Raw genomic sequence first — 27,046 nt, forward strand, 5'->3', positions numbered from 1 at the left:
CACCCAGACGGGACAAATGCAGTTTTAGTAATAGCAGAATAAAGTAATACTATAAAAGCTATACTAAATTACTTTATATTTAATATTATCCTTTCGAGTTTGCATCAGTTAAACCTATCCTTAAAGCCTAGCATGACTAGAAAAAAAAAAAACCAAAACTTCAAAACCAGCACTGACACAGACAGCAAGAGGCAGAAAATGATTTAGAAAAAGCCAACTCAACAACAGGTGAAATTACTTCAGGAAAATTTAATCAATAAGCATCAAAATGTACTTTACATTGATAACTGCAATACTGACAACTGCTATATTTTAAGTATCCTTCTCAAAAACATTTTTCTGGGAAGTACTGTGAACTTAGTATCAATTGTTAATATGAGCATTAGTTTTGACTAGCCAGTCCTAGTCACTTTATTTCTGCTAATGCTAATATCTAAACATTTATTCACATTTTGAGTCTATCAGAAGTAGACCTAGTCATTTGTACCTCTTTGCATTTTAGCAAGTTCTTTTACATAAGACAATTTAAAGAAACAACTTTTGAAATTCAAACTCACAACACATTACATCAGGAATTATGTTTGTTTCAAGCGCATTTGGTTCAAGTGTAATAATTTTCTTCTACACCTTGGGAAACATTTTTTGCAACAGATCTAGCACTGGAGTATCTTTGCGAATGTGTTACATGGTATGGTTTCTAGAAACACTATTAGGTGTGGTTTCTTTCACCCTTGTTTGATAAAAAAATCTATCAAAAACATCATAATAATTTGCAAGAAACAATGTTGTTTTTCTAAAAGCTGTAGGAACAGGAAAGAAACATTACATCTTATGTGTATAAGCACAAACACTTAAACTTAAAGCTAGACGCACGGCAGGTAAATCCAAGTATTCAAAAGTTCTATAAAAATGAACAAGAGATACGAGTTTATTCCCATTTTTCCAAAGGTCAAGAGTCAAATACATGATAGCGACTGTGTAGTGTGGTCTGCTGGTCCAATGTAAGAGTTCAATGTCCTTTATATTTTTAGTATTTGGCCCACGGATGTCCAATATCCAAGATATTTAGTTCAAAAAATGGAAATAAGTGCAAAGACTCCATATAACAAAGCACAAGGATATGCTACCAGAAGTTGCTGTCCTTCCATGGCTAAGGCAGAAATGAAAATTTTGGAAGCAGAGAAACTGCACCATCCAATGATCCCAGCAGTTAGAATAATTCCCACCATTCCTCTGTAACAAAAGAAAAAAAAAAAAGATGGAGGGAAAATTATTTTCAAGAGTTCTAAAAAAACTGTGTTAACTACTTTTAAAAATACCATCTTAAGTATTAATGCTTAGATATCAAACATTTGTAGGTTGTCAGTATCTCCTCTGCAAAAGTTATTAAAAATGTGGCTGACAGTAATTCTTAACAAAATGAAAAACAAACTGAATCCCCTTTCCCCATATTAAGCCTTTCAAGTATTTGAAAACAGCTATATTTTTCTAAGTCTTCTCTTCTCCAGGCTAAACATCACCAGTTTGTTCAAATGAGTCTTGTGAAGTCTGGGCCCTACACCCCTTACCATCCTAGTCATATTCTTCTGAATTTTCTCCAATTTACCAATACCCTTCAAAAAGAGAGCCCAACACAGTACTCTATACATGATATAATCAGAGCAGAAGACATTGGAAAACAAGAGTGATTTTAGATAAGTGTTTTTTTTTAATACAACCTAAAATCTCAACAGATGACCCAATTACATTGTTGATTCACACTAAGGTTTAAGTCCATTAATATCACCTCCTCCAAAAAACTACAAGCTTTTCACAAACTTTCTGCATCATAAATTTGGACTCAAAAAATCACCTTCCTAAATGTAGGACTTCACATTCATCCCTACTAAATTACATCTTAGTAGATTCAGCTTATCACTCTTTGGTTTCTTCCTCCGAATCCTCTACTTCCTTTACTCTAGGTTCAATATCTAAGTCCTCTCCGCTACATATGTGTATAGCCCAGGATTCTGTCCTTGCTCTCACCTTTATCTCTCTTGGTGATCTCATCAGTTCCAGGGAGTTCAACTACCACCTCCATAAAGATGACCCCCAAAACCACATAACCAAACCTGATCTATCTTCTAAGTATCAATCCTGTATCTCCAAGTTACTACCAGACATCTCCACTTAGATGCCCAAAGGCATCTTAAACTCAACATCTTAAACTTTAATGTGTACAAAACTGAACTCATTCTGTTTCTCCCTAACTGCACTGTTCCTCCCAAAGTCTCCCTTTCTGCCCACAAGGGCCCTATTCTTCCAGGCATTTGGTTTGCAACTTATGGACTCATCATTCCTCCCTAATTCTTTACTTTCATTTCCTATATGCAATCAGTTGTCACTTCTACCTCAATAACCTCTCTTTCCCCTCCTCTCTTTTTATACACAAACTGCTCTATTTCAGGTCCTTATCAATTCTTGCCTAGATTATTACAATAGCCTCTTAATGCCTCCCTGCATATGGATTTTCCCTTTTCCAAAATATCTTTCACACAGCTGCCAAACTGCTATTGAGACTAAAGTACATGGCTGACCATATTACTCCCTTCCATAAGAAGACCGAGTGGCTACCCATTAACTTTGGGATAAATACAAATTCAAGGTGTTTACAATCTGCCTTGAGCTTATCTTTGCAGGGTAATTGCACCTTACTTCCTCTCACTACTCTGCACTTATGCTTCTGTCAAATAGGTCTGCAGGCTGTTTCCCATATGGGACTTTCTATCTCCTGTGTCCATGATGGGAATAATCTTCTCGCTCACTTAAATTTAGGCTCAAATCTGGTATTTTCTCCTTTAAGAAGCCTCTCCCAATTTCCTCAGTTACTAGTACTTGCCTTCCCCCATTAATTGTTTTTTTTTAATATTCCTTACATTTACTTATTTATGAATGAGACTGCCTTAAAGGCAAACACTTTCTCTTTTGTACCTGAATCCTGAGTATTGTACCTTGCAATGTCTAGCAAAGACTGGGTACTTAAATGCTAAAATCTCATGTAGATCTTCAATATGATATATATAAGGTATTGGTCATTTATCATTATTTTCTATGTATCAGAGGCTTCACAGTATTTGGAGAGAAGAGACAACAGAAATTATCTAGTTCCACCCCTCAAACAGGAAAGGGGTAATTTCTCCTTTCTCTGTGAGCTCCTTGGATATTGTTAGTAACTCAACAAAGAACTCAAAAGTGGTAAGAGAAATTATTCAACTTTCTTTATTTCTTCAGGCACTATAGATTATATGTATTTAAAGACAGTAGTTAAAACAATGATTTATAATGAAAATTAGTCTGATATCTATCTGCTACTAGGCACTTGACTACTTTTTACAAATAAATGTAAAGTCAAAGAATATTAGTGGCAGTCTGAAATACTATAAACTAGATTAAAAAACTAGCACTATATAGTTTGTTTCTAATTTTTAAGTGTACTTTAATACATCGTATTTTATCTATACAAATTAGCACAGGTCCTAAGGATCAAAGTAATGAGACCCATTTATAAAACTACCATAATTTTAACATGTTAACAAAATAAAACTAACACAGCACAAATACAGTATTTCTTTATGATGAAGGCAATAAGATGACACAGATTAATCATGACTATATATGGTGGATAATGCTAACAAATTTTATTTTATAATACTAAAGTAATACTAAATAAATTTAAAGTCAATTTTCGATGCCAATTGTATATTATTTATATTTCCAAAAGGGATAATAAGTGTGACTTTACTATTATGTGGGGAAAAAATGTTTAATTATTCAATACTTACTGCAAAGAAAATATAACTGCAAAGCTTGAAAGTAGGATCATTGGAAGAAGGCAATATCCAAGTACACTAGCGACACAACCAAACGAGACACCTGTCATACTCATTAAGTTTAACAGACAAAACATTCCTAGACATCCAATTGCACTGATCCCGTATACGTATCCAAATTGAATTTTACCAGCCTGTGATCAAGAAAAAAAAATTGTTACTAAACAAGAATCAGATATTTATAGAGTGTTTTATTCATTAAACAATACTTTACATGAAAATATACATAGATACTTTATTCTTTTTCCAGTTTAGTAAGAGGAGAAATAAGAAGGCACTTCATCCTACCTACCACCACACTAGCTACTATCATATCCCTAAGGGTTAAAATATCTCCCTGTGATAACAGAAGATCATTTATTAAAAATGGAAAATATTAAATAGTAAAGGCTGAGTAGTATAAGGCATAGCACTTTTATTCCAATTTTTCAGATTACATATTTTAAGACAATCTTAGGATTTGGTAAATAAAACAAAAAAATTGTAAAAGTTACCTACGGAATCGTGTTGATTGTCTGATCTGAACCCTATAAGTTTCTGGACATACAATAAATATGCCACAGAAACAAGAAGGGGACTACTTAGGATATTTAAACAAACGCTTTCTTAGTATACCTAGAGAGTCCTCAAAAATACAGAATTAAAAACAATTTATTTTCACATGGAATTGTATCTATTAACATTATTATAACATTAATATACTACGAAAACTACTTCCTAGAAGAAAATATCCCCAGATTATCTGCTTGTTCCAATACAGCATTTTCACTAGTTGACCCTTTCTGTAAAAAAAAGATATAAAATGCAGAAGGTATTGAAAGCATCTGTGATAACACTGTTCATTCAAATCACAACCAACTTACTTCTTTGTGAACCAAATGTTTCTTCTTATTAAGCAGCATTTCTAGCTTCCTAAACTAATTCAAAAATTATTAACTTAGAACTTCCTGGTGAATTCAAAGTCTAATGGTCAAAAAATATAATCGCTTAAATAAAGAAATTCATGATATTTTACTTTTTATGCCTATTTTAAAAATTGTTCACGTAGTACATATGCTCTGAAAAAAAATGAACTGCTACTTAAGAGTTCACCCCCCATTAAATTGATCTAAAAAACAATTTGTATCATGAGACAAATTTTGAAGTAATGGATAGATATAGCCTCCAAGTCTGAAAGACCTGTGTTCAAGCCTTGCCTCCGACATATGACCCAAACAATACTGAAGACGTTAAGTTGCAGAACAGTTAGTGGAAAGTCCAGATGGGGGGAAAATGTATGCTGCTTTAGTTTTTCTAAGTCCCTATAAATTTATTTCATTTAACCCTTAAATTGAGCCTGAGACAGGCATATTACTATCTTTCATTGGGGGGAGGCGCGGGGAACAGGCTCAGAGTTTTAAGTAGCTTACCCAAGTTAAAACAGCAATGCATGGATTTGAACCTAAGTCTTTTGACATCAAATTTAGTGCTCTTCCCATACCATAACTGTGCTTCTCTTTCTATGTACATTATTATTCTAATAAGGAACATTTCAAAAGTTTAAAAGTTAAAATACTTTCCCTAAAGGAAAGACAATAAAAACAGTTTACAGAATATTTTCAATGGATTAACTGAATGGATTTATGAGTATTTTGAAATTAGTAATCCTAAAGAATACTTATGCTAGTACCTCAAAAGCCTAAAGACAACATATAAAATTTTAAAAGTTTTAGTTAGACTACATATGAAACTTAAAATTCTAATTTTCATTAAACAACTTTTAGTTGGCTAAATGATAAAATAAAGAGAAAAATAACCTAAAATGAAACAAAAATTTAAGAACCAAAAGTACAACCAATATTTTACAATAATTATTATCATTCTTGTCAAAGAAAATGTAGAACAATAAATCAACTATGTTTAACTATGTGTCATTTTGTGAGAAAAGAATAGGAACTGCACAAGATTCACAAATATTTTTCCTAATAACCAATTTTTAGTTTTGAAGAAGAAATGTTAACAGATTTCAAAATCATATAAGTACATTAGGAATATGGTAAATTTGTGTCCTTGGGAAGTATGAATTGTTATAATTGGAGGGAGAGTCAAACACTTTAACACTACTGATGACGTGAGAAATAATAAAAAGCATGAAAACAGGTTTTGGTGAAAACTTCTAGGGATATTTTGCTTGCTTGTTTTGATTCTAATGAGATATGAAGAAATCAATATAATTCAGAGAAAATTTTATACCTAAAGACTCACCAGTAACAATGTGGCTCCAAAGGCTAGACAGAAAACCATTGGTCCTGCCAAATCGGTTTCATTCATGATGCTCCCATCTGCTACTTTTAATGGGTGCAACACTGTCAGTGTTTTTTGCCAGATGTGATCAAAATTGATTCCTAATTCTAATGGAAGTAAAAATACAGAAAGTTACAGGAAATTCCACTTTTAACTCCTTATTTCACCATCATTTTAAATTAGGACAAAAACCCCAGTTTAATCAAAACACCATAAAATTTTTCCAGACTAAGAAAACTGTTCTGCAATGGATTGTTGAACTCACAGATACGCTATTTAATAGTGGTGGTTTTCCTAAACTTTAAATATTTATATTATATATTCTGTGTTTATAGCACAGAACTCTTCTAGTATGGTGGTACAGCAGGCAGGGCCTCTATGTGATGGTTAATACAGATTTTCCGTGCTTGCCAAGACCACATTTTAAGGAATACCTAGGAAGAATTTAGAGTTCTACAACTGATATGTTAAAGTTTTCAAAACAACTACTTGTGATACCATTAACAGTCTGCCAAAGTGTTTTCAAGTAGAATAGAATCATTAATGACAAATTTACATTTTCCCTCTTTATTTCTTTCACAGCTAGAATTTCATCAATTATATTATGTATAGCACTGTCATCTGCATACCAATATGACTATCAAAACCTATTTCTTATGCTTTCAAGTTTATCTTTAACATGTGGGATCCAGATGACCTATTTAAAGGTCTTTTTTTAATCTCAATGAAGTTTTTTAAAAATAGGTTACCCACTTACAGAATTTCTTTTAAAAAGGAAATGATTGGGAACACCTGTGTAAGTCAGATTCGATTTTCAAATTATTCAAAAAGTTTTCTTTTACCAGATTTACTGAAGTAAAACATCCTATCCTGTCTGGAAAATATTCTTGTACCTTCTAATAAAGGTGGCTCATCCTCAAAGTTGTTTCCATAGAATGACTGTGGTGTAGATGGAGTATATGCCTGCGTTGGCTGGAAAATTTGTCCAGTATAAGGCTGCTGTGGTTGCATCATGTCTGGAGGGACAAATCGGCCTTGTTGAGAGTAATCATAGCCTCCATACTGTCTGTAAAGGAAAGGAAACTATATTACTCTAAAATGTTTTCTTTCTTCCTCAACATTAATCAATAAATGAAGATTAAATTCCTAAACTTTCATTCAAGATGTTGAAATTTTCAAATATAAGTTCCCAGCATATCCATTTTATCAATAACTGGTAGTCCTCATCTTATTTGGACTTAGGAGCTCTCCTTTTGTCTACTGACACCATGATGACAAGATTGGCTATTAAAAGTAAAAGGAGACAGGAAAAAACTGTTCTAAGCCTATCAAATTTTTTCATACTTTACCAGAGGTCCCATCCAATGATCTCTGACTCCCTGTGCTGGAGTTCCCAATAGACCCAATAGAGTTTTGAGTGTTCTTTGAAATGTTAATGTAAATCTCAATTCCATTTTTGTTGTTGTTTTTAAAGATCCAAGCTTAGCAACTGTGTGAGATTTAGCCCCTCCCCATGGTTGTTTAAAAAGAATATGGGTAAGGAAGAAAGACTGGTAGAGAGAGGGGGGGGAAATAGAGCACAGGATGGGACTGGTGGAAGGAGGGGGTAAAAGAGAGAGACAGAGAGAAGTCTGGGAGAGGGAGAAGTTAAGACAAAATCTTTCAAGTTAGAGACATCTTGGATATTGATTATATGCAATATAAAAGGTATCTGTACTTGTAATTAAGTGCTATATAACTATGCACCAATATAAGCATTTCACAAGACCATTATGTGAGAACATAATAGAGACAACCAAATATAAACTTCTGAACACTCTAGTGTTTTAAGTAGTGCTTATAAAATAAAATGAAGCTAACTAAGCTATTAAAAACCCCGAAGACAATATTCCTTATATATAATGCACAGTTATTTTCTATTACTATTTAGAAATTTACTAAGCTGAATCTCATTTTATTTCATTCTCTGTTGGATTTTCAAATGCCCAAGTTTCTTTAAGAATTCCAGTAATTTCAAATCAAACCAAAACATACAAATTAAATTATTTCTGTGCAAGTCCTTTGCATATGTTGATAATTCCTTAAATATGAACAGTATTTTTAAACTTCTGAAAGCACTTTCATGTACAAAATCTCGTCTGAGAATACATGACAGTAAACCCCACATTTTCTGAATGTATATATCACTGAATTAGACATTATACAATACAAAGTCTTAAACAAAATATAATCCTTTTAAAAGCAAGAGATTTCAAAATGTGGGGAACTGGAAGGGCCTCTAAAGAACATCTAATTCCAACTCCTTTAAGGTATAGATAAAGAAATTTTGGCCCAGAATGGTTAAGTAGTTTGTTCACTGTTACAAAGTAGACCTAAGGCTCTCTTTACTCCTAGATATTATCTATCTACCTACCTACCTATCTATCGATACATACATACATATATGTATATATACATATATATGGATATACACACACACACACACATATATTTCAAGGACTTAAGAAGGGGCTTGGTTCAGTGGGAAACCGTTAATTCCCTTAAGTCATCATCAAAAAGACCTGAATCTGAATTCCCCCAATCCCCACCCCAAAGTACAATGCTTCTGAAACATACACAGATAAAATCAGGCTAAATATAAAAAGTACTTTGCAGGGTAAAAAGTCCTACTGACAGGAAGTATAAAAGGAACCCAAAGAAATGTTCCATTTGTACCAGCAAAAAGCCAGAGGTAAGGATCTTCACTATCAATATAGACTGAAAATTTACCACTGAATTTTGCTATAATCAGCAAATTAAATCAAGAAAGTCAGTATGTCTTCTGAGATGACACAGCAGGATGTTAAAATGTCATTAGGTTTTAGACCTAATTAAGATACATGAAGCAGTGACAGAAATGCAATTGTGTAATGATTAAAAGCTAAAACATATGATTTCTTAGTTTTACCAGCATTATCTCAAACCACACTCAAAAGCCAGAAGGCATCTAGAAGGCCATTAGGTGACTAGCAATCAAACTGAACCTCTCTGAGCTTTATTTCCTCCATCTATGAAAAAGGGATATTATTTTTACTATCCAGCTTGGTTTATTAATGAAAGTACTTTGTAAGTTAGAAAATATTTTAAAACAAGATCTGTTACTAATATCTGCTGGGTTGGAAATGAATGAAAACGGATTACAATAAGATATTCAAGCAACTGCAGCATTATGAACTTAAACAGAACAGATAGGGAAGTTACTTTAAGGAAAACATTAAACACAGCAGCAGAATTAAGGATTGTAGGCAAGGAAATACTGTCAGGGAAATACAGCTGGAAACAATTTACAATATAGTGGCTCAATTGGAACCAAATCACAGAAAATAATTTGGCAAGAGGACTTACTTCATCTACACTTTTTTAATACCAAATCTGTGGACTGGCACATTAGTAACAGTATAGGAGTCAGATCTTTGGCTTCTCTTAGTGCTACTGACAATGGTTTTGAGATAATTAGCCAATTTCTTAAAATGGACATTTTTACTGCACACATTTTCTTTTGTGGGGGAGGGGAGAAAGGAGAATGAATAATATTTAGTACCAAATGTTGTATGTCAAAGTACAGAAATAACAGGAAATTCACACTTCATTAAATAATGCTACCTTTTACTTCTTCTAATTTCTATTATAATCTGAACAAAAGTCTGAAACTGAACTGATGTAAAATAAAAAATAAAACCTAAGTAGATGCATTTAAAAACACTGCACCACAAATGATTGGTTAGTACTATTCCACTTTCTAGATATTAGGAATTTCTACCCTAGCATTTTTTGGTCTACTGAAAATTGCATTCCAATTCAAATCTTGACACTTTTGCAAGAAATAAGATTGCAAATAGGACGGTAAGACAGTAGCATAAACTTCAAGGAGATTAAATAATCTTTCCCTGACTATCTCACATTATGAAAAGTATCTGTTGTAATACTATTTTTACCAAGAGACTGTAAAAATTGAAGCAACTTGATAAGCAAGGATGCATCCTGGGAACCCTTTAATATGACAAAATGCAATAATATTAATAATTCACTCATCTTGCCTTTTAAAGCTTGCAAAATGCTTCTTCCCAACAACCCTGTAAGGTAGTTAATCCAAGTATTATTATCCCCATTTTACAGCTGATGAATCTCAGGATTCCAGGGTTTCAGTGATTAAGTGACCAAAAGTCACACTGCTAAATAATTCTAAGAAATTAGATATGAACACAGGTCTCTCCAGGCTGTCAGACTCAAAGTCCGGCATGCCTCCTACTGTAGATATGCCAGCAACACCAAAACTAGGGCAAAGAAAATGTAAAAGTCATAAAGTTACTTGCTATATGGTCCCCCTCCAGAATAATCATAAGACTGCTGTGTTTGGTCATCGATGCTGTAACTGGTCTGGTAGAAATCCGTATTAAAGCTGTCGAACCCCGACATTGCGGAGAATCTGCAACAGAAGAAAAGAAACCCCGCCGTTATTATGAGAACTCAGGATCTGCCAACAATCCTGCTTCGTGGCAGGCTGGGTGCAAACAAGTTCTCATTGTGCTTCAGGGCCTCTGGGGAAAAAAAAACCCAGAGAATCTGAGGAATCAAGGGCAGAAGCGAGGGCGAATCTGGGGAGCCTGAGAGGGGCATGGCCGGGGAGCTGAGGGGGAGGCGGGGAAGCGGCGCCCCGAGGAGCCTGGGGTGGGCGCGGCTGTGACTGCCCAGGGACCCTACCCCGCTCCCCCGGCACGTCACAGACACGGAGCAGAAAAGCTCAGTCTCATCCCGGAGAAGCAGAGACTCCGGGCCCTGCCAGGGGCGGCAGGCGCGGCCCAAACAAGCCAGAGCCGAGTTCCTCAGGGCAGCTCCACCCAAAACGGCAGATGGAGGACCGGATCAGACAGCAGCGCGCTTCAAAGTGGCCGAGAAGGGTATGCCCAGCTTAGCTCCAGGTCTGTGAATCCTTACCTAGTGCTGCAGCAGCTCCAGCGGCCTCAAAATCCCCGCAGGGTCTGCACTAAATTCCCCAAAACCGTATTGTTGCTACGTGTCAGAGGGCCAAAAAACTGCTTCCGGGGCAGACCAGTAGGCGCAGGCGCAGCTAGAAGACCCGGCTTGAAGAAGAGCGGAAATCAGGAAGGAAGGGGGAGGGGGCGGTGACCGCTGCGGTCCTCGTGAGCACGCGCACTTCCTGCCTTGGAAGCCTAAGGGGAGGGAAGGAATGCTTCTTGTTTACCCTAGCACAAATGGGAGGAGGAAAGTGCGCAAGCGCAGGAGTTCTTAATTCCTTACCTGGAGGAAAAGAAACTTGGAAGGGGCAATGGTAGGAAAGCGTTAATGGATGATGTGGTCATGTTTTTGTTTTTGTTCTTTTGAAGCTGGAAGGAGTATTTGAGATCATAGGGGTTTAGTTCAGCCCGGTTATTTTGCAGATGAAGAAACTGAGGTCCAGAGAAAGAAAATTGCTTATCCATGGTCATAGATTTACCAGTCAGGATCATCGATTTTAGAGGCAGAGGGAACCACGCAGGCCATCAAGTCCACCTCTTTCACTTTACAAATGAATAAAACTGCGTTACAGTGTTGCTAAGTGACACACTTAGAGTCACTGGCTACTAAGTGTCAGGTTTTTGTTGTCTCCTTACTCAGTCTCTGAGCTGTACTGTGTATTTATTTGTGTATTTATTTCAGTGTACCGTTAACTAATGACCCCCAGGCTCATAAAAGGACCTGAAATGAAACAGTGTCCAGTACATCAGCTAAATGCATTTATTGTCTGAGAAAAGGCTTGTGGAGGAAAGAAGATCCTAGGAGGGAGCAGAGGAGAAAGAATTCTTCAGCTCAAAGGGGAGTAGAAAAAGGGTGAGATAGTTTCTACAGGTTTTCAGGGAGGGAACAAGGTTTACGGGAGAGGATATCTGTAGATGCCAGTAAGCCCAGGCAGCAGGATATTTAAAAAGTCCTCAGCAAGGTACTGAGTCTGAAGCTTCTGCCCAAGGTTGCTGAGCTGATCCCATTGGGCTGGTCCTGTGGTTTCTGACTGCCACAGGCATCTCCAAATTCAAGGGATCACTGGTATGTCAAGCAGCTCTGAGCCTCAGAAAGTCTAACTCCATTGTCCTGCTTCTTGGTGAAGACAGGAAGTTCTGCTATATAGTATAGTCATTACAGAGCCCACTCCACAACTGTAAAGAATACTGAACTGGAAGGCAAGAGACCCCAATTGCAGGCTTCCTACTGTCAGTAACTAGTCAGCTGACGTTGACAGTTGCTTAAATTCTTGGGGTTGCAGCAAAATGAGGAAATAGGGATCTGTGGTCACTTCTAACCCTAATACTTTATGATTCTACTCCCCTTTCCTAGAACTTGTCTCACAAGAGTGTTGGAAGGAGAAATGATACAGGTTAGAGCTCTTTGAAAATCTCTATGTTAGGGGACAGAGCCAAGATGGCAGGGACTGGCCTAAGCTCTCCAAATATCCTCCATATACTTTCAAATAATGACTCTAAACAAATTCCAGAGCAGCAGAACCCACAAAAACACAGAGTGAAACAATTTTCCAGCCCAAGACAGCTTAGAAGGTTGACAAGAAAGGCATATTAAAACAGAGTGAAAGAGGAGCACAGGCCATACCAACACAGACTAGACCCCAACAAACCAGAAATAGGCCTGGGGAAACTGAATCAGTCAGTGGCAGCAGTGGTGGTTTCTAGACCTCTGAGCTCATAGACAGCAAGGGGATTGGGTAATGTGCCAGAAGGAGATTTATAGGGCTCATTTTGTTCGTATCAGGAGCAGGACTCTGTTACATTGCCTATACTTGAATCTGGGTCACAGTCCTGGGTCTTAGTCCCGCTTCCAGGAAGAATACTAGCACAACAGAGTTTGTGGTCACAGGAGAGCAGAGACCCTGGTCACAGTTGCATGGTTGAAAAGAGTGTTTGTGGTCACTCACAAATCAGTACCTAATACAGGAGAGTAGTAGACATGCCTCTCCCATAGATCATCCCACCTTGGAAGAGTCAAAAAAAAATTAGAGGTCCCCATAATTACCTCTAAAAACAGCTGCATAAAAAAACCTGAAGCTTGCTACAGTATTCCTTCCACTTGGGAAGCAGAACCTCAGTTGAGTATAGAGTTAAAAGTTAAGAAATAGGCTAGAAAATGAGCAAACAACAGAAAAAAATACTGATCATAGAAAGTTACTGTGGTGATGAGGAATATAAAAACATACTCAGCAGAAGATAACAAAATCAAAATTCCTGCATCCAAAGCCTCCAAGAAAAATAGGAATTGCTCTCAGGCCATGGAAGAGCTCAAAAAGGATTTTAAAAAGAGAAATAGAAGAAAAATTGGGAACAGAAATGAGAGTGATACAAGAAAATTATTTTTAAAAACAGTCAACAGCTTAGTAAAGGAGTCATAAAAATTACTAAAGAAAATAATACTTCAAAAAACAGACTACACCAAATGGTAAAAGATATAAAAAGCCATTGAGGAGACGAATGCCTTGAAAGCAGAATTGACCAAATGGAAAAAAAGATATACAAAAATTCACTGAAGAGAACTCCTTAAAAAACAAAATTGGCCAAATGAAAAAGGAAGTACAAAAGTTCACTGAAGAAAATAATTCATTACTAGTTAGAATTGGGTAAGTGGAAGCTAATGATTTTATGAAACTTCAAGAAACAATCAGACAAAATCAAAAGAATAAAAAAAAAGAATAAAATATCTCATTGGAAAAAACAACTGACCTGGAAAATAGATCCGGGAGAGATAATTTAAGAATTATTGGACTACTTGAAAGTCATGATGAAAGAAAGAGCCTTTTTAACTCATAAAATCTTTCTCATTATTAGGGCCCTTAGAAGGAGTTTATATAGACAGAAAGCAGAGGTGTCAGTTGAATGTGATGGTATGATTATCTTAAAAAATAAAATTAAGATATGGAAAAGAAGAGTGCATTGGAGAAAGGGAAAAGGGAGAGGTAGAGTGGGATAAATTATCTAACAAAAGAGACTGGAAGAGATTCTACAATGGAGAAGAAAATGGGGAAAGTAGGGAGGGGAGCACATGAACCTTATTCTTATCAGAATTGGCTCAAAGAGGGAATAATATACACTCTCAGTTGGGTGTGGAAAGCTGTTTTACCATATAAAAAGAAAGAAAGGAAAGAGGATAAGAGAAATTGGGGGATGTGGGGAACTGTTAGAGAGGAGGGCAGTTTGACAGAGGTAGAAGAGCAAAACAATTTTGAGAACGGACAAGGTTCAGAGAGAATAAGATAAATAGGAAAATAGAATGGAGGGAGATACACAGTTGGTAATCATTACTCTGAAAAAAACTTTACAGTGAGTTTCTCTAAGACTTCATTTCTCAAACATATAAAAAAACTGAGTCAAATTTATAGAAATAAGATCTGTTCCTCATTTGACAAATGGTTAAAATATATGAGCAGTCATATTTAGAGCACAAAAAATGCTCCAAATCGCTGTTGATGAGAGAAATGCAAATTAAAACAACATTGAGCTACTACATTATCCTGTTGGATTGGCTAATGTAACAAAAAAAAAGGAAATGACAAATGTTGAAGGAAATGTGGGAAAATTAAAACTAACGAATATTAGTGAAGTTGTATAGTAATTTATTCTGGCAAGTAATTTGAAACTATACCCAAAGGGCTAAAAATCTGTGCATAACCTTTGACCCAGCAATACCACTACTAGATCTATATCCCAAAGAAATAAAAAACAAAAAGGAAAAGGACCTATGTGTACAAAAATATTTATAGCAGCTCTTTTAGTGGTGACAAAAAATTGGAAATTGAGGGGATGTCCATCAGTTGGGGAATGGATAAAAAGGTTGTATGTGATTGGAATGGAATACTATTGTGCTTTAAGAAATGATGAGCAGGATGCTTTCAGAAAAACATGGACTTACATAGCTGATGCAAAGTGAAATGAGCAGAACCAGGAGATTATTGTACACAATAACCACAATATTGGAGAATTATCTACTATGAATAACTTAACTATTCTCAGTAATACAGTGTCTAAGACATTTCTGTAGAGCTTATGATGAAACATGCTGTCCATCTCCAAAAAAAGAACTGGTAGAATCTGAATGCAGATCAGAGATACTTTTTCTTTGCTTTATTTTTCTTGGGGTTTTTTGTATCTTTTTACAGAATGATTTACATGGAAATATGTTTCACATGATTACAGATGTATAACATGTCAAATTGCTTACCTTCTCAATGGTGGGGGGGAAGGAGGGAGAAAATTTGGTACTCAAAATTTGAACAAAAAAATGTTAAAATTGTTTTTACATGTAATTGAGAATATTTTAAAAATCTCTCTCCTTATCCATAGTCATATAAAAATGCTCTCAACCGTTATTGATGAGAGAAATGCAAATTAAAACAACTCTTTAAATTGTTTCACAGATGACATAATGCTTAGCACACAATAAGTGATAATAAATACTTTTGTCAGACTAACCAGTCAAAAGTCTAGACTTAGTTACCTTCTGGAAGAGTGAGTGAGGCAAGCTCTTTTATGAATAATATGCCAATTACATGAAATCTTATGTACTTTAAAAAGTTTGGACCAATTATTCACTCAGGAAAAATCAAATGGATGTAGAATACCAGCTGACTAACAAGCAATTGAATGAATAATAAGCCATACAGTTGGCCAATATATCTATTATCTCAGACACAGCAGATGGATAATGAACTTATCCCAGAATTTAATAGGAGGAAAAGAATGAAAAGGATTTCATTTGTAGTGCTTTAAATGACCACGTTTTTTTCCATAAAGTGAACATCCAGTTCCTCAATATCAATATACTACTATGACTGAAAATCGTGAACTACCACAATCACTTCAGAATAAAAATTTCGGAGTCACCCAAAGGGTATTGGAGAGATGCATAGTAGCACTAAATCAATAAGTGCATATTATCAACAAAGAATTGAAAACAAAGATAGCAAGAGGTTCATCAAAGAGATAAATGATCACGAAAGGACATGGGTCAACCATATAGGGAGGAACAGACATAACTGATGGACAGTCTATGTGCTGCATTTATGTCAATGTAATGTGAGGGGGAACCCTCAGCTTGTGAAATATAAATCCAAGGATTTACAAAAAGACCTTGAAAGGAATCCCAGAGTAAAATTAGAATATAAAGATGGATCATGATCTTCACATTTGGAGGGAATTCCCAAATCACTGGGATTATAGATGTATGGAAGCATTAAAGAAACCAATGTGGTAGCACAAGCCTGATGAGACCACTTGTAATGAAGTCAATTTTGTTGACAAATCAATCTATCATGTCTATCCTCTATCTTAGAGCACTGAACTTAGAATCAGAAAGAGCCAAGTTAAAATTTTGCCTCAGATACTTTACAAAACAGGGATGATAAGAATAGCACTTAATTCACAGGGTGGTTGTGAGGTTCAAATGAGATAACAAGTTTGCAAACTTCAAAGTGCTGTATAATGTACATTCTACCTAACACTGTTGTTTTGGCCCCATGTTTAAAAATCAGTATCTAGCTGTCAAAAATCCCTAGTTGACCCATCATTCATAGATCTTGTAGCTACATAAACCAAACATGCCTATCCTCAAAACAGAAATTTGAAAGAAGGGGAAATCTTATATGTAACGCTGTATATTATTCTGATATCTTAACACTTGAAAATAATTCAAGTCTTTTATTTTTAAGTTCTAAACTAAGTAGATTGAAATCTTGATGCTTGAGAACTTTTATCCTTTAACAAACATTGTAGATTCCTTTTGTTTTTATAAATTCGCTTCCGAATAATATATTTCTCTCCACAAAAACTAAGGAAAAGAGAAAGAAAGTTTAGTAAACCCATTGCTAGACATGTTGACCAAGTCTGACAGTATCTGTAATCTTTCGCCTTGACTTCCGCAAGGAAGAAAAAGACTTGAATTTTCTCGCTTTTCACTGCGACCAACTGTCAGAAGAGTTAAGTCCTTTTTATCTGCCTTTACTGTTTGGTTTCCTAAGCTGCCACTTTTGCTGGGAAAGTTAGATAAGTGACTGGGCCTTTCTCATGGCTTATTAAAATTAATTTAAACTCTCAGTTTCCTTGCTCATTACACTGCCATAGCATTTACTTTCATTTTATCTTTGTTTATATTCAGTCATTGTACTTACTATTTTCTGGTTCTAATTACTTTGCTGTCTTTCCATGTTTCTCTCAATTCTTCATATTTGTCAATGAAAAATTAATTCAGTTCAATGGAATTTACTTAGCCATTATGCAATCAATGGAAACTCATTTCATCTTAGTTATTTGCTACCACAACAAATAATGCTATAATTAATATTGTGGTATATGTGAGTACTTTCTGTCTTCAAAATGGATACAAAGCAGTTGAAGGTCACAGTGATAATGTTTCCTAGGAAATACCTTCTTATACAATACAACTACCTTCATCAAGCAATTCTAGTCATCCTTGTGTTTTTTAGATACCAATTTTGCACCTTTCTTTAACTCTATACCACACACCCATCTCTACCCCTCTCCCATACCACCTCTGTCACATCCTGCACACCCAGACACAACTTTCTGCTTCTTTTTGTATTTCACGGTTACTTAATTTAGCATCAATCAATATATCAATAAATATCACGCACCTACTGAGTGCTAGGCACAGTGCTAAGTACTAGGAATATAAAAAGAGGCCCTGTCCTCAAGGAGGTTACTATCAACTTAGTTGGGGAAAGCAATAGGCAAACAATTATATACAAACAAGTTATATACAGGATGAATAGAAAATAACAAGGGGAAGGCATTAGAGTGAAGAGGTTGGGAAAGGTTTTCTATAAAAGATAGCATTTTGGTTAGAACTTTAAGGAAGCCAGGGAAGGCAGTAGGCAGAGATGAAGAGAGAAAATATTCCAGGTATGAAGGAAATTCTATTTTACACTTCTGCACAGGTAGCTTCCCATATTTGAAATGCCTTACTTCCTTAACTCTAAGCCTTGGGATCACTAATTGCTTTCAAAATTCAGCTTTTATATGACCTTCCAAAGCCTTTGCTGATTCTTTCCCCTTCCCAGCTAAACACTGGTGTCTAGCAAAGTGCTTTGACCATATTAGGCATTTAATAAATGCTTGCTGAATTGAATCATTCACTTCAACAAATGTTTGTTGAGCACATGGCATGTGCAGAGCACTTATAGGTGCTCTAAGGGATATACAAAATTTTTATGGGACACAGAATTTCAGAGTTGAAGGGAACTCAGTACCCACTATCTATTCCAACCTACACCTGAAAAAGAATCTTCTCTCCAACATTACTCCAACAAATGGTCATCCAACCTTTGCTTTGAAGAACTCCACTGAAGTGGAACTCACTTCCTTCTTAGGGAGCCCATTTCTAATTGTTTCAAAAACAATTAGCTTATACTGAACTAAAATATATTTCTTTGAGAGCCTCTCCTAGAGTGGTGACAATTCCAGGGTCAGAGAAGGGGGAATACTCAAGAGATGTTGCAAAAGTGAAATCCATTGGCCTTGGCAAAGATTGACTTGTGGGGGGGTTGGGTTGTGAATGAGAGAGTGTGAGGAGTCAAGGTTGACTCCTAGGTTATGAGCCCAAGGTACTGAAAGGGTAATGATGCTTTTGACAGTAAGTAATAGGGAGTTAGGTGGGAGGGAAGGTTTAAGGGGAAAGATAATGATTTCTGTTTTGGACATGTTGATTTTAAGATATCCACTGGATATCAATTTTGTTTTCTGTAAAAAGAAAGAGATGGACTAGATGCCATTTCATTTCCCTTCCAGCTCAAAATTTGTGATCCCAGGAAATCTAGTGGAGACACTAAATGCCAAAAAGATCTAGCCCAGCACAATGCCAAAGTGATTAAGCCAACCCTGATACCCATTCTCTGCCCCACAGTAAGCTTTGTGCAGATGCTTATTAAAAGGAGAGGTGAGAAGAGGAGAAAAGTGTTCTGACTGTGAGCCTGCTGGGCTCTTTCCATCTCCTTCCAGGTGTAACGTAACCTGAGGGAAGACTGAAAGGGCGCTGGCTGGGTTTCTTCTATCTGCCCTAAAATAGAAACTTTGACTATGCCAGCACAAAGCAACTTCCCCCTACTATTGCCAGACCAGTCTCCCAGTTGAGATGTGGAAAACCTCTAGTGCATTAAAGAGCAACCTTCCTTTTGACCTCAGGCCTTCCATTTCCTGCTCTACCTTTCCCTTGATGGTAGAGGAAGACAAAAGTTGTTGGGAAATAGGACTTCTTTCCCCTGCTGTGCAGGTTGCACATTCATTTTTTGCTGTGATCTTTCCCTGTCTAATCTTCACCCTTCAAAAGAAATAAGAGTTAGAGAAGCAGGGCTTCCTATTTGATTGTCTTATACTGCATTTACCGTCAGGCTTATTTCCAAATTTCTTTGTAAAGAGGAGAGGTAACTTCCATTCCATGATGAATATTGTTATACTTGGTAATACTTTTCACATCCCAGTGAATCTAAACCCCTATAGGTCATAGTCTGATTCCCATCCCCCCATCTGATTCTTTATTTCTATCTTCCTTATCTCTGGTGCCCTAAAATTTCAACCAGAAATCACCCAGTCCTCAAACTATGCTCTGTGGAATGCTTATTCTATAGGTAACACACTTCTCTTCATCCTACATATATATATATATATTTTTTTTTTTTCTTTTTTTTTCCCCACTCCTTTCATTTACCATCTGTTACTGAAACCTGACTCCTTCCTGATGACACAACCTCTCTGGCCACTCTTTGCAGTGCTAGGTGCACCTTCATTCATTCTCCTCAGCTCACTAGTTGTGAGTTGGAATACTCCTTGTTCCCTGTTGTCACTTTCAAGTTCTTCCATACATCCATCACTCAGTAACCTCTCCTCCTTTGTGGTTCCTGCTGTTGATATCAATCATACAATCAAAATCTGATAACTATTATCCAGAAACCCACAGGTTTATAGATAAACTTTCCTTCCTCCGAGTTCTGTACATGGCCCAAAGTTTTTTTTCTCCTCTGTAACTTGTCTTCATCCTAGAAGATTACAAAAAACATATTGACTCTCCTTCAAACACCCTAACCACTTAATTCCTCAATCTTCCTATGAGCTGTTCTTCAACCTCACCTCAGCCACACACAAAGATGGTCATACCCTTGATCTTGCCGTCACTCACAAATATAACACCTCCACATTCAGTAATTCCCAAATCCCCTTATTTGACCATCATCTTTTGACTTTTCACTGATCCCTCTATCTTCCCATGCAAAGTCCTACTTTTTGTCTACACTTTGTCCTCCAATTCCTTGATCCTTTACTTCTTTTCCGGGCCATTTTTCTTGTAATTTGTTCAGTTGCTTTTCAGTTGAGTACAACTCTTCCACAACCCATTTGGGATTTTCTTGGCAGAGATAATGGAGTGGTTTGCCATTTGCTTTTCCAACTCATTTTACAGATGAGAATACTAAGACAAATAGGATTAAGTGACTTGTTCTGGATCACATAGCTATTAAGTGTCTGTGGTTGAATTTTGAACTCAGGAAGATGAGTCTTCCTGACTCTCTGCCCAGCATTCTATTCACTGTGCTACCTAGCTGCTCCGCACAGTATATCATGCTGTGCCAAAGTGAAACCACAGGCCTAAGTTTGAACTCTTGTCATGGAGAAGAACCATGTCCACCTGGGGAAGAAATACAGGATATTTGGGTCAGAAACATGACAAAAGCATGGGTAGGCATTTGAAATGGAGAAAAAAATCAGTATATTGGTAGAAAGTCTTAATGCTTTCGAACTTGTATAGAGTCTAAATACTTCAAAAGTTGATACCTCTCCACATGATGAACTTTATGTTGATTATCCCAAAAAAGAAAGGAGGACATCAAACTCTTGCTATTTCAGAGTTGTGGGTTACTTGGAAACTTGTATTCTTTTCATGTGTGTCTCAATAATTTTTATGTTAAATTCATGTTCATACTCTACAATGTCTTTGTGTATTGTAGGACAGTGGAAACAACATTTTTTGCGGGGGGAGAAGATTTTGAAACTGCTGAGTTTTTATTTGTTTGTCTTATACTTTGAATTTTTTTAAAATTTTTAATTTAAACTCCAAGAAGTAAAACTCAAAAAATGATCATCATATATAAATCTGTGAGTCTCTATTTCATATAGATTCTATGTTACTTTTAAAATTTCTCTGCTTATTTGTGCTCCCTCCCCCCGAACTTTGTTTTCTTCTATGCATTTAAAAATGTTTCAATAGTTCTTTTTGGGGGCATCAGTATTGCTTACCTTCCCTTCTTTTTCTAACTTCCTTCCTGTGTATGGGGTGGGGCAAGGAGGAACTTAAAATATGTAAGCATCATGAAACAAAAGGAATCCATCTAATTGCCATGTTTATCACCTCTTTGACAATACACGTATCAAGGTCACATGTTTTATCTTAATTCTTTTAGAAACATGGCTGTGTCATTGCATTGATCAATGTTCGTAAGTTTTTCCAAGTCAATTTTTTTCATTGTTGTCTCTATATAAACTGATACCTTCATTCCCCTCAGTTTAATCTCAATCAATTCATACGAATCAGGATCCTCTGCAGCCACCTCTTTCATCAAAATATTCTAGCTTTCCTTCATGTTTGCATTTCTAAGTTCTTTGTCACCTCTGATCTTTCCATTGCTAATGCTTGAAAGTCCTCTCCATTAAAATTTCATTTTTTTTCTTTTGGTTGTAAAATTATACTCCCCTTTTCAGGCTATTATTCTCTGTTATAAGCCTCTTTTTATTGACTTTTCAAATAGTGTAATTCTAGATTTCTCCTTATTTTTTGATAGAAGTTGACAGATCCTCTCTGATTCTGAATGTGTTTCTTTGACCTTGAACTACTTCTTTCTGTATACTTGTAGTATTTTTTCTTGTATATGGAAGCTATGGATTTGGGCTCTGGTATTCCTGTAACTTTTCTTTTTGGGAGTGTCTTTGAAGAGGTTACTGATGATTTATTTATGTCTTTACATTGCCTCTGTTTCTGATGGATCTAGAAGTTCACATTATGATGAAGTAAAGAGGCAGCTAGGGTAGCTAGGTGATGCAGTGGATAGAGTGCTGGGCCTGGGGTCAGGAAGACATCTTCAAATCTGGCCTTAGATACTTACTTACTGTGTGACCCTGGGCAAGTCACTTAACCCTGCCTCAGTTCCTTATCTGTAAAATGAGCTGGAGAAGGAAACCACAAACCACTGCAATATTTTTGTGAAGAAAACTTCAAATGGGGTCATGAAGAGTCAGAAACAGCTGAACTACAACCACCACCACCTAGGGTTATCAAATGAAATAATATCTGTATAGCACTTCGCAGAGTGCCTGGCACGTAGTAGGTGCTTAATAAATACTTATTCCCTTTCCTCCTCTTTCTAGCTGTCTCATGAATAAAATAATTGTGTCTGGTTTACTGGAGTTTCAAGGATTTTAGTATTTGAGTAACGTTTGCCAATTTCTCTTCTAAGTAATTTATTCTCTCTCCAGTTCTTTCCTTTAAACATGTATTTCATTGTCTTTATTCTTTGCTTCATTTCTTCTGGGAATTCATATAGCCCTTTTGAAAAATGCATGTTCCTTTAAGTTTGGGTTCCAAGATTTTCTCCCTTTCTACAATGGAAGTGCTAGTTTTTGTATTGTTTTACTGTATTTCTTTGCTCCCCTTTTCTGGGTGCACATACACACATATGTGGGTGAATGTGTGTGTGTGCATACGTACATACATATACATATTTATTTATTGGAAGTGGGAATTTTGGATATTTGTTATAGGGCATCTTCTTTTTGAATCTGCAGGATGTGATAATTTTATTCTTTCTATCACTTTGTTCACTGGTCTCAATGTGTCTGGAAAGTTTTCATTTACCATTTCTTGAAATATAGTATTTAGGCTTTTTAAAAACGCGTTTTGTTTTATTTTGTTGTATTTCTGTAGGGCTGGAATACTTTTGTAATCCCAGAGATGGTTTAATGGAAATCAAATTATTATTAGACTCTTTTCACTCAACTTCTTTTCCAGGCTGGCTATTTTTAAATACAATATATACAGTGTAAATAGAAAGTCGGCACAGAGGAAAGTCACTAGAGGGATGGTGGGGGTAGGAGAGACTGGGAAAGAGGACTTGCAGAAGTTGGAATTTAAGCTGAGACTTGAAAGAGGACAGTAATCAGAGGTGAAGAGGGATTCCAGTATGGAGGACAACCAGTAAAAAAGCAAGGAGTTGGAAGATAGAGTGTCATCTCCAAGGAAAAGCAAGGTTGACCTCATAAGTGGATCACAGAGTAGCTGCAGGGGTGAAGAGTAAGAGGATTGGAAAGACTGAAGAGTGCGGTTATGAGAGGTTTTAAATGCCAAACAAAGCACTTTGGTACTGCAGGTGAACTGTAACCAAGGGTATTTATTGACTTAGAGGAATGACATGGTCAGACCTGAGATTTAAAAAAATCGCTGGCTGCTGAGCATTCTTACACATTAGAGCTGGAAGAAGAAGAAGAAAAAAGATCATCAGTTTTTTTCCCCATATTAGTCAAAGGAAGTACCTATATAGCCACTTGACCAATGAAAATATAGAAGTTGAGTCAGCTTAAGTAATTTGTTCAAGGTCAGCTTTTTGTAAGATTATGCTGCAGGAAGTAGAAGCCATGTTAGTAAGGTATCATTAGTGCCTTTCAATTGCCCTTTCCCATTCAAACCCACTCCCTGGAAGCAACATAATTCACATCTCAGGCCAATATGATCTTACCACATCCAAAACCTCATCTCAGGATAAATGTTGGCAGAAGCCCAGCAAATTCTTTTGACCTTTCGAGCCCCCAAAAAGGTGCATAGGTTTTGGAGCTAGGAGATACCACCAGAGCTCATCAAAACCAGTCCATGTTCTTTAGGTAAGTCAGACATTAATTTACTAAAGGACTTTGTAAGGACATCTTTGTAAACCCAGGATCTAGCATAGTGCCTTTTTTGTGGTAGTATCAGTGAATTTTTGATCTTCTTGATGAGAGCACTCCCACAAGCTATGAATGCGTTCTTCTCCCTCCATCAGCTACTCATTCATTCATTCTTTCATCCAGAAATCAGTAAGCATTTATTAAACAATGACTTCTTGCTAAGCATTTTGTAGATAAAGAAAAGGAAAAACCTTGTCCCAACCATAGAACACCTTATATTCTAATGGGAAAGACAATATGCAAGTAATAATGGAAGTTAATTTGAAGTGAAGGCACTAGTAGTCTGGGTTGGGATATCATAGGGAGAATGAGGAAAAGCCTGTTGCAAAGGTGGGAACCCAGAGCTGAAGGATGTCAGTGAAGCCGGGAGTCAAAGGAGAGCACTCCAGGAATGAGGGGCAGCCAAGTGAACATGAACAGTGTCAGGAGGTGTTATGGCCTGTGGAAGGAACTGGAAGCAGGCCAGAGTAACTGGAGATTATGTGAAGAGTAAGTAAAAGAAGACTACAAGTATAGAGAAGGCCAAGTCATGAACAGATTTGAATGCCAAGCCAAGTGTTCTCTGTTTAATCCTAGAGGCAATAGAGAAATACATTTATATATTGAGTACAGAGGTGATGTGATCAGACCTGATAGTTAAGAAACTTAATTTGGCATCTATGTGTACATGTAATATATATACATGCAATATGTAATACATTGTAAGTCTTAAAAAAGAAAAAAAACTTGAAAGATTATCAGGTTTAGCCCCCCTAGAAAGGGCAAGGTAAGCAAAGACATATTCATTTGCTCCATTGCACCTTCGGGTCAGAGAGCTTAAATGATTTTTTTCAAAATTAGTCTTATGTAAGATTATAGGACAGGGCCTACAAAACAGGCCTCCTAACGAAATTTCAAGATGAGTTAAAAAGATAGCACAAAACTCTTCAGAAGGTGTGAGCTCACTGTGACAAAGGAGCTACCAAACAGTGAGAGAAAGAGTTTTTAAAACCAAGAGAAAATGATAGAGCTCATTATTATCAGGCCTATTTCTCTAGATGTCAGACATTTAGTACTATTATATTCTAAAGAACTTTAGAGCGTTTAGTATTTGATCCTGGGGATAATTGGGGAAAATTTATTGAATAGAAGGGCTTTAGGTAAGATTTGTGACTTGGGAAAATAAATTTGGCATCTGGATTTTCTTACATATTCAAGCTGGAAGAAGAAAAACCAAGAAATTACTAGGTCTGGTCATCTGGTTTGGACGAAGAAGACACAGGCATATCCGTTTAATCAAAAGACCAATTAGGACTAAATTGCTTAAATAATTTGTCCAACATTATACTGCTGGATCTAGAAGCCAGGTCTTCTGACTCAATCTCTTTTCTATTGAAGATTCTATTGTACTTTTAAAGTACAAACATTTACTAATTTCCTAATAGTACTCTTATAATAAAGTAGACAGTTAAGCAAAATGAATAATATAGTAACTTTATCTGAAAGCGCATTAAATATTCTATATCTATATAGTCCCACCTTTCTATTAAAAGGAATGAACAGAAATTTGTATTTTTCTCTCCCTTCCAAAATAATTCCACTGGAAAAGAAAGAAAAACAGATTTTTTGCAGCAAATATGTGGAAGCAAGGAAAGCAAATCCCCTCTGTATCTATATACATACACACATATACGTTCATAAATGCATGCATACATACATATTGCATGTGTCTCATTCAACACCTTAAATGTCATGGACGGTATGTTTTATCACCAGTTTTCTGAAATCATAAGTGGTCATTTTATTGATCAGTTTTTAGAACTTTCAGAGTTGTTTGTCTTTATATTGTTATTGTATAAATTATTCTCTGGTTCTATTCATTTCATTCTTCCTTATTTTATAAAAATCCTCAAAATTGTTCTTTCATGAGTTAACAAGGTGTTGTGGGTACTCTTCAATAGTCTCATTCACCATCCAGATCCACTCTCTGGAAGCTCTCTGGGTTCACACTTCCAATAAATGTGATCTTACTGTGACTAATATGTGAACCAAATGGTAGGAGGAGTTCTGTCCTCTTCTAAAAATAAACGTTAAGAGAAACTAAGTAAAGGCTTTTTGACTTGCAGGACTTCCATGAAGTAACACAAGTTTTGGAGCTAGGAGAAACCTGAGTTCATCACATCCAGCCCATAGTCTAGTTGTCAGATATCTTACTAAGAGATTTCCAAAGGACCTTGAGGTTGGGCACATCTTTGTAACTCCAAGGCAGTAGAGTGCTTTTCATGTGTTAGTGTCAGTGAATCATGATCTCTTGATTTTATATTCTTTTTAAAAATTTTTCAGTTCTAAATTCTATCCCTTCCTCTCCCCACTCCCACCAATTGAGTTCTGCCTTCTAGATTCATGCTCCTGACCTGAATATATCCCACAAACTAGGCATCCAATGGCCAGTGGCCTAGGGAGAGGAGCTTCAATTAAAGAGAGTCACATTTTCTGATGTCTGAGTTCATTCCCCAATCATATCTGATACTTTCACATAGGTGGCTTTGATTTCACACTTGCATGATAAGTGAATCAATAAAACAACAAAAAGAGTCAATATAAAAGCTATTAATTCTCACAGGAAGCAATTTTTAACTTTAAAAAATTTCAATTCACATTAAAGTACACTGGAATACAAAAAGTTTTACTTAACTATTTCATCTCATTGTTTAATTTTCATTCCACATTTGGGAACAGTCTGCCTATGTTGCTTTGTGATCTTAAAAGAAATACCTGGTTCTCTTGAACCTAACAGATCATATAAAACCTGAATCTTAACATGAATAACAGTGATTGTCATTAGGCTCATGTTCTCCAAAGCCTATCAAGATGAGCAGTAATTTACAT

At 36.2% G+C, this 27,046-nt stretch overlaps 1 protein-coding gene and 1 long non-coding RNA gene across 4 annotated transcripts in view; one reads left to right on the forward strand and one right to left on the reverse strand.

The window, feature by feature from the left end:
* Positions 1-229: 229 nt before the first annotated feature.
* Positions 230-27,046, reverse strand: part of YIPF5 (Yip1 domain family member 5) — a 64,243-nt gene continuing 37,426 nt past the window's right edge. The window contains exons 1-6 of one of the 2 annotated variants that reach the window (XM_072630644.1): positions 11,127-11,297; positions 10,501-10,617; positions 7,046-7,218; positions 6,114-6,259; positions 3,822-4,003; positions 230-1,233 (exon numbers count right to left, since the gene is read on the reverse strand). In XM_072630644.1, coding sequence (XP_072486745.1) covers positions 1,071-1,233; positions 3,822-4,003; positions 6,114-6,259; positions 7,046-7,218; positions 10,501-10,607 — 771 coding nt within the window. In that variant the 5' untranslated portion in view covers positions 10,608-10,617; positions 11,127-11,297 and the 3' untranslated portion in view covers positions 230-1,070. Of the gene's footprint in view, positions 1,234-3,821; positions 4,004-6,113; positions 6,260-7,045; positions 7,219-10,500; positions 10,618-11,126; positions 11,298-27,046 lie in introns of those variants that run through there. The other variant, XM_072630643.1, reaches the window with a different exon arrangement.
* Positions 10,730-11,943, forward strand: LOC140518459 (uncharacterized). Of its 2 annotated transcripts, none has more exons than XR_011971931.1 (2): positions 10,730-11,110; positions 11,537-11,943. It is a non-coding gene; the product is annotated as an uncharacterized lncRNA (long non-coding RNA). The 2 variants fall into 2 exon arrangements; XR_011971930.1 differs by having other exon boundaries at positions 11,591-11,943.

This window comes from Notamacropus eugenii, chromosome 1 (genome assembly GCF_028372415.1).
Source record: "Notamacropus eugenii isolate mMacEug1 chromosome 1, mMacEug1.pri_v2, whole genome shotgun sequence".
NCBI classification, from domain to species: domain Eukaryota; kingdom Metazoa; phylum Chordata; class Mammalia; order Diprotodontia; family Macropodidae; genus Notamacropus; species Notamacropus eugenii.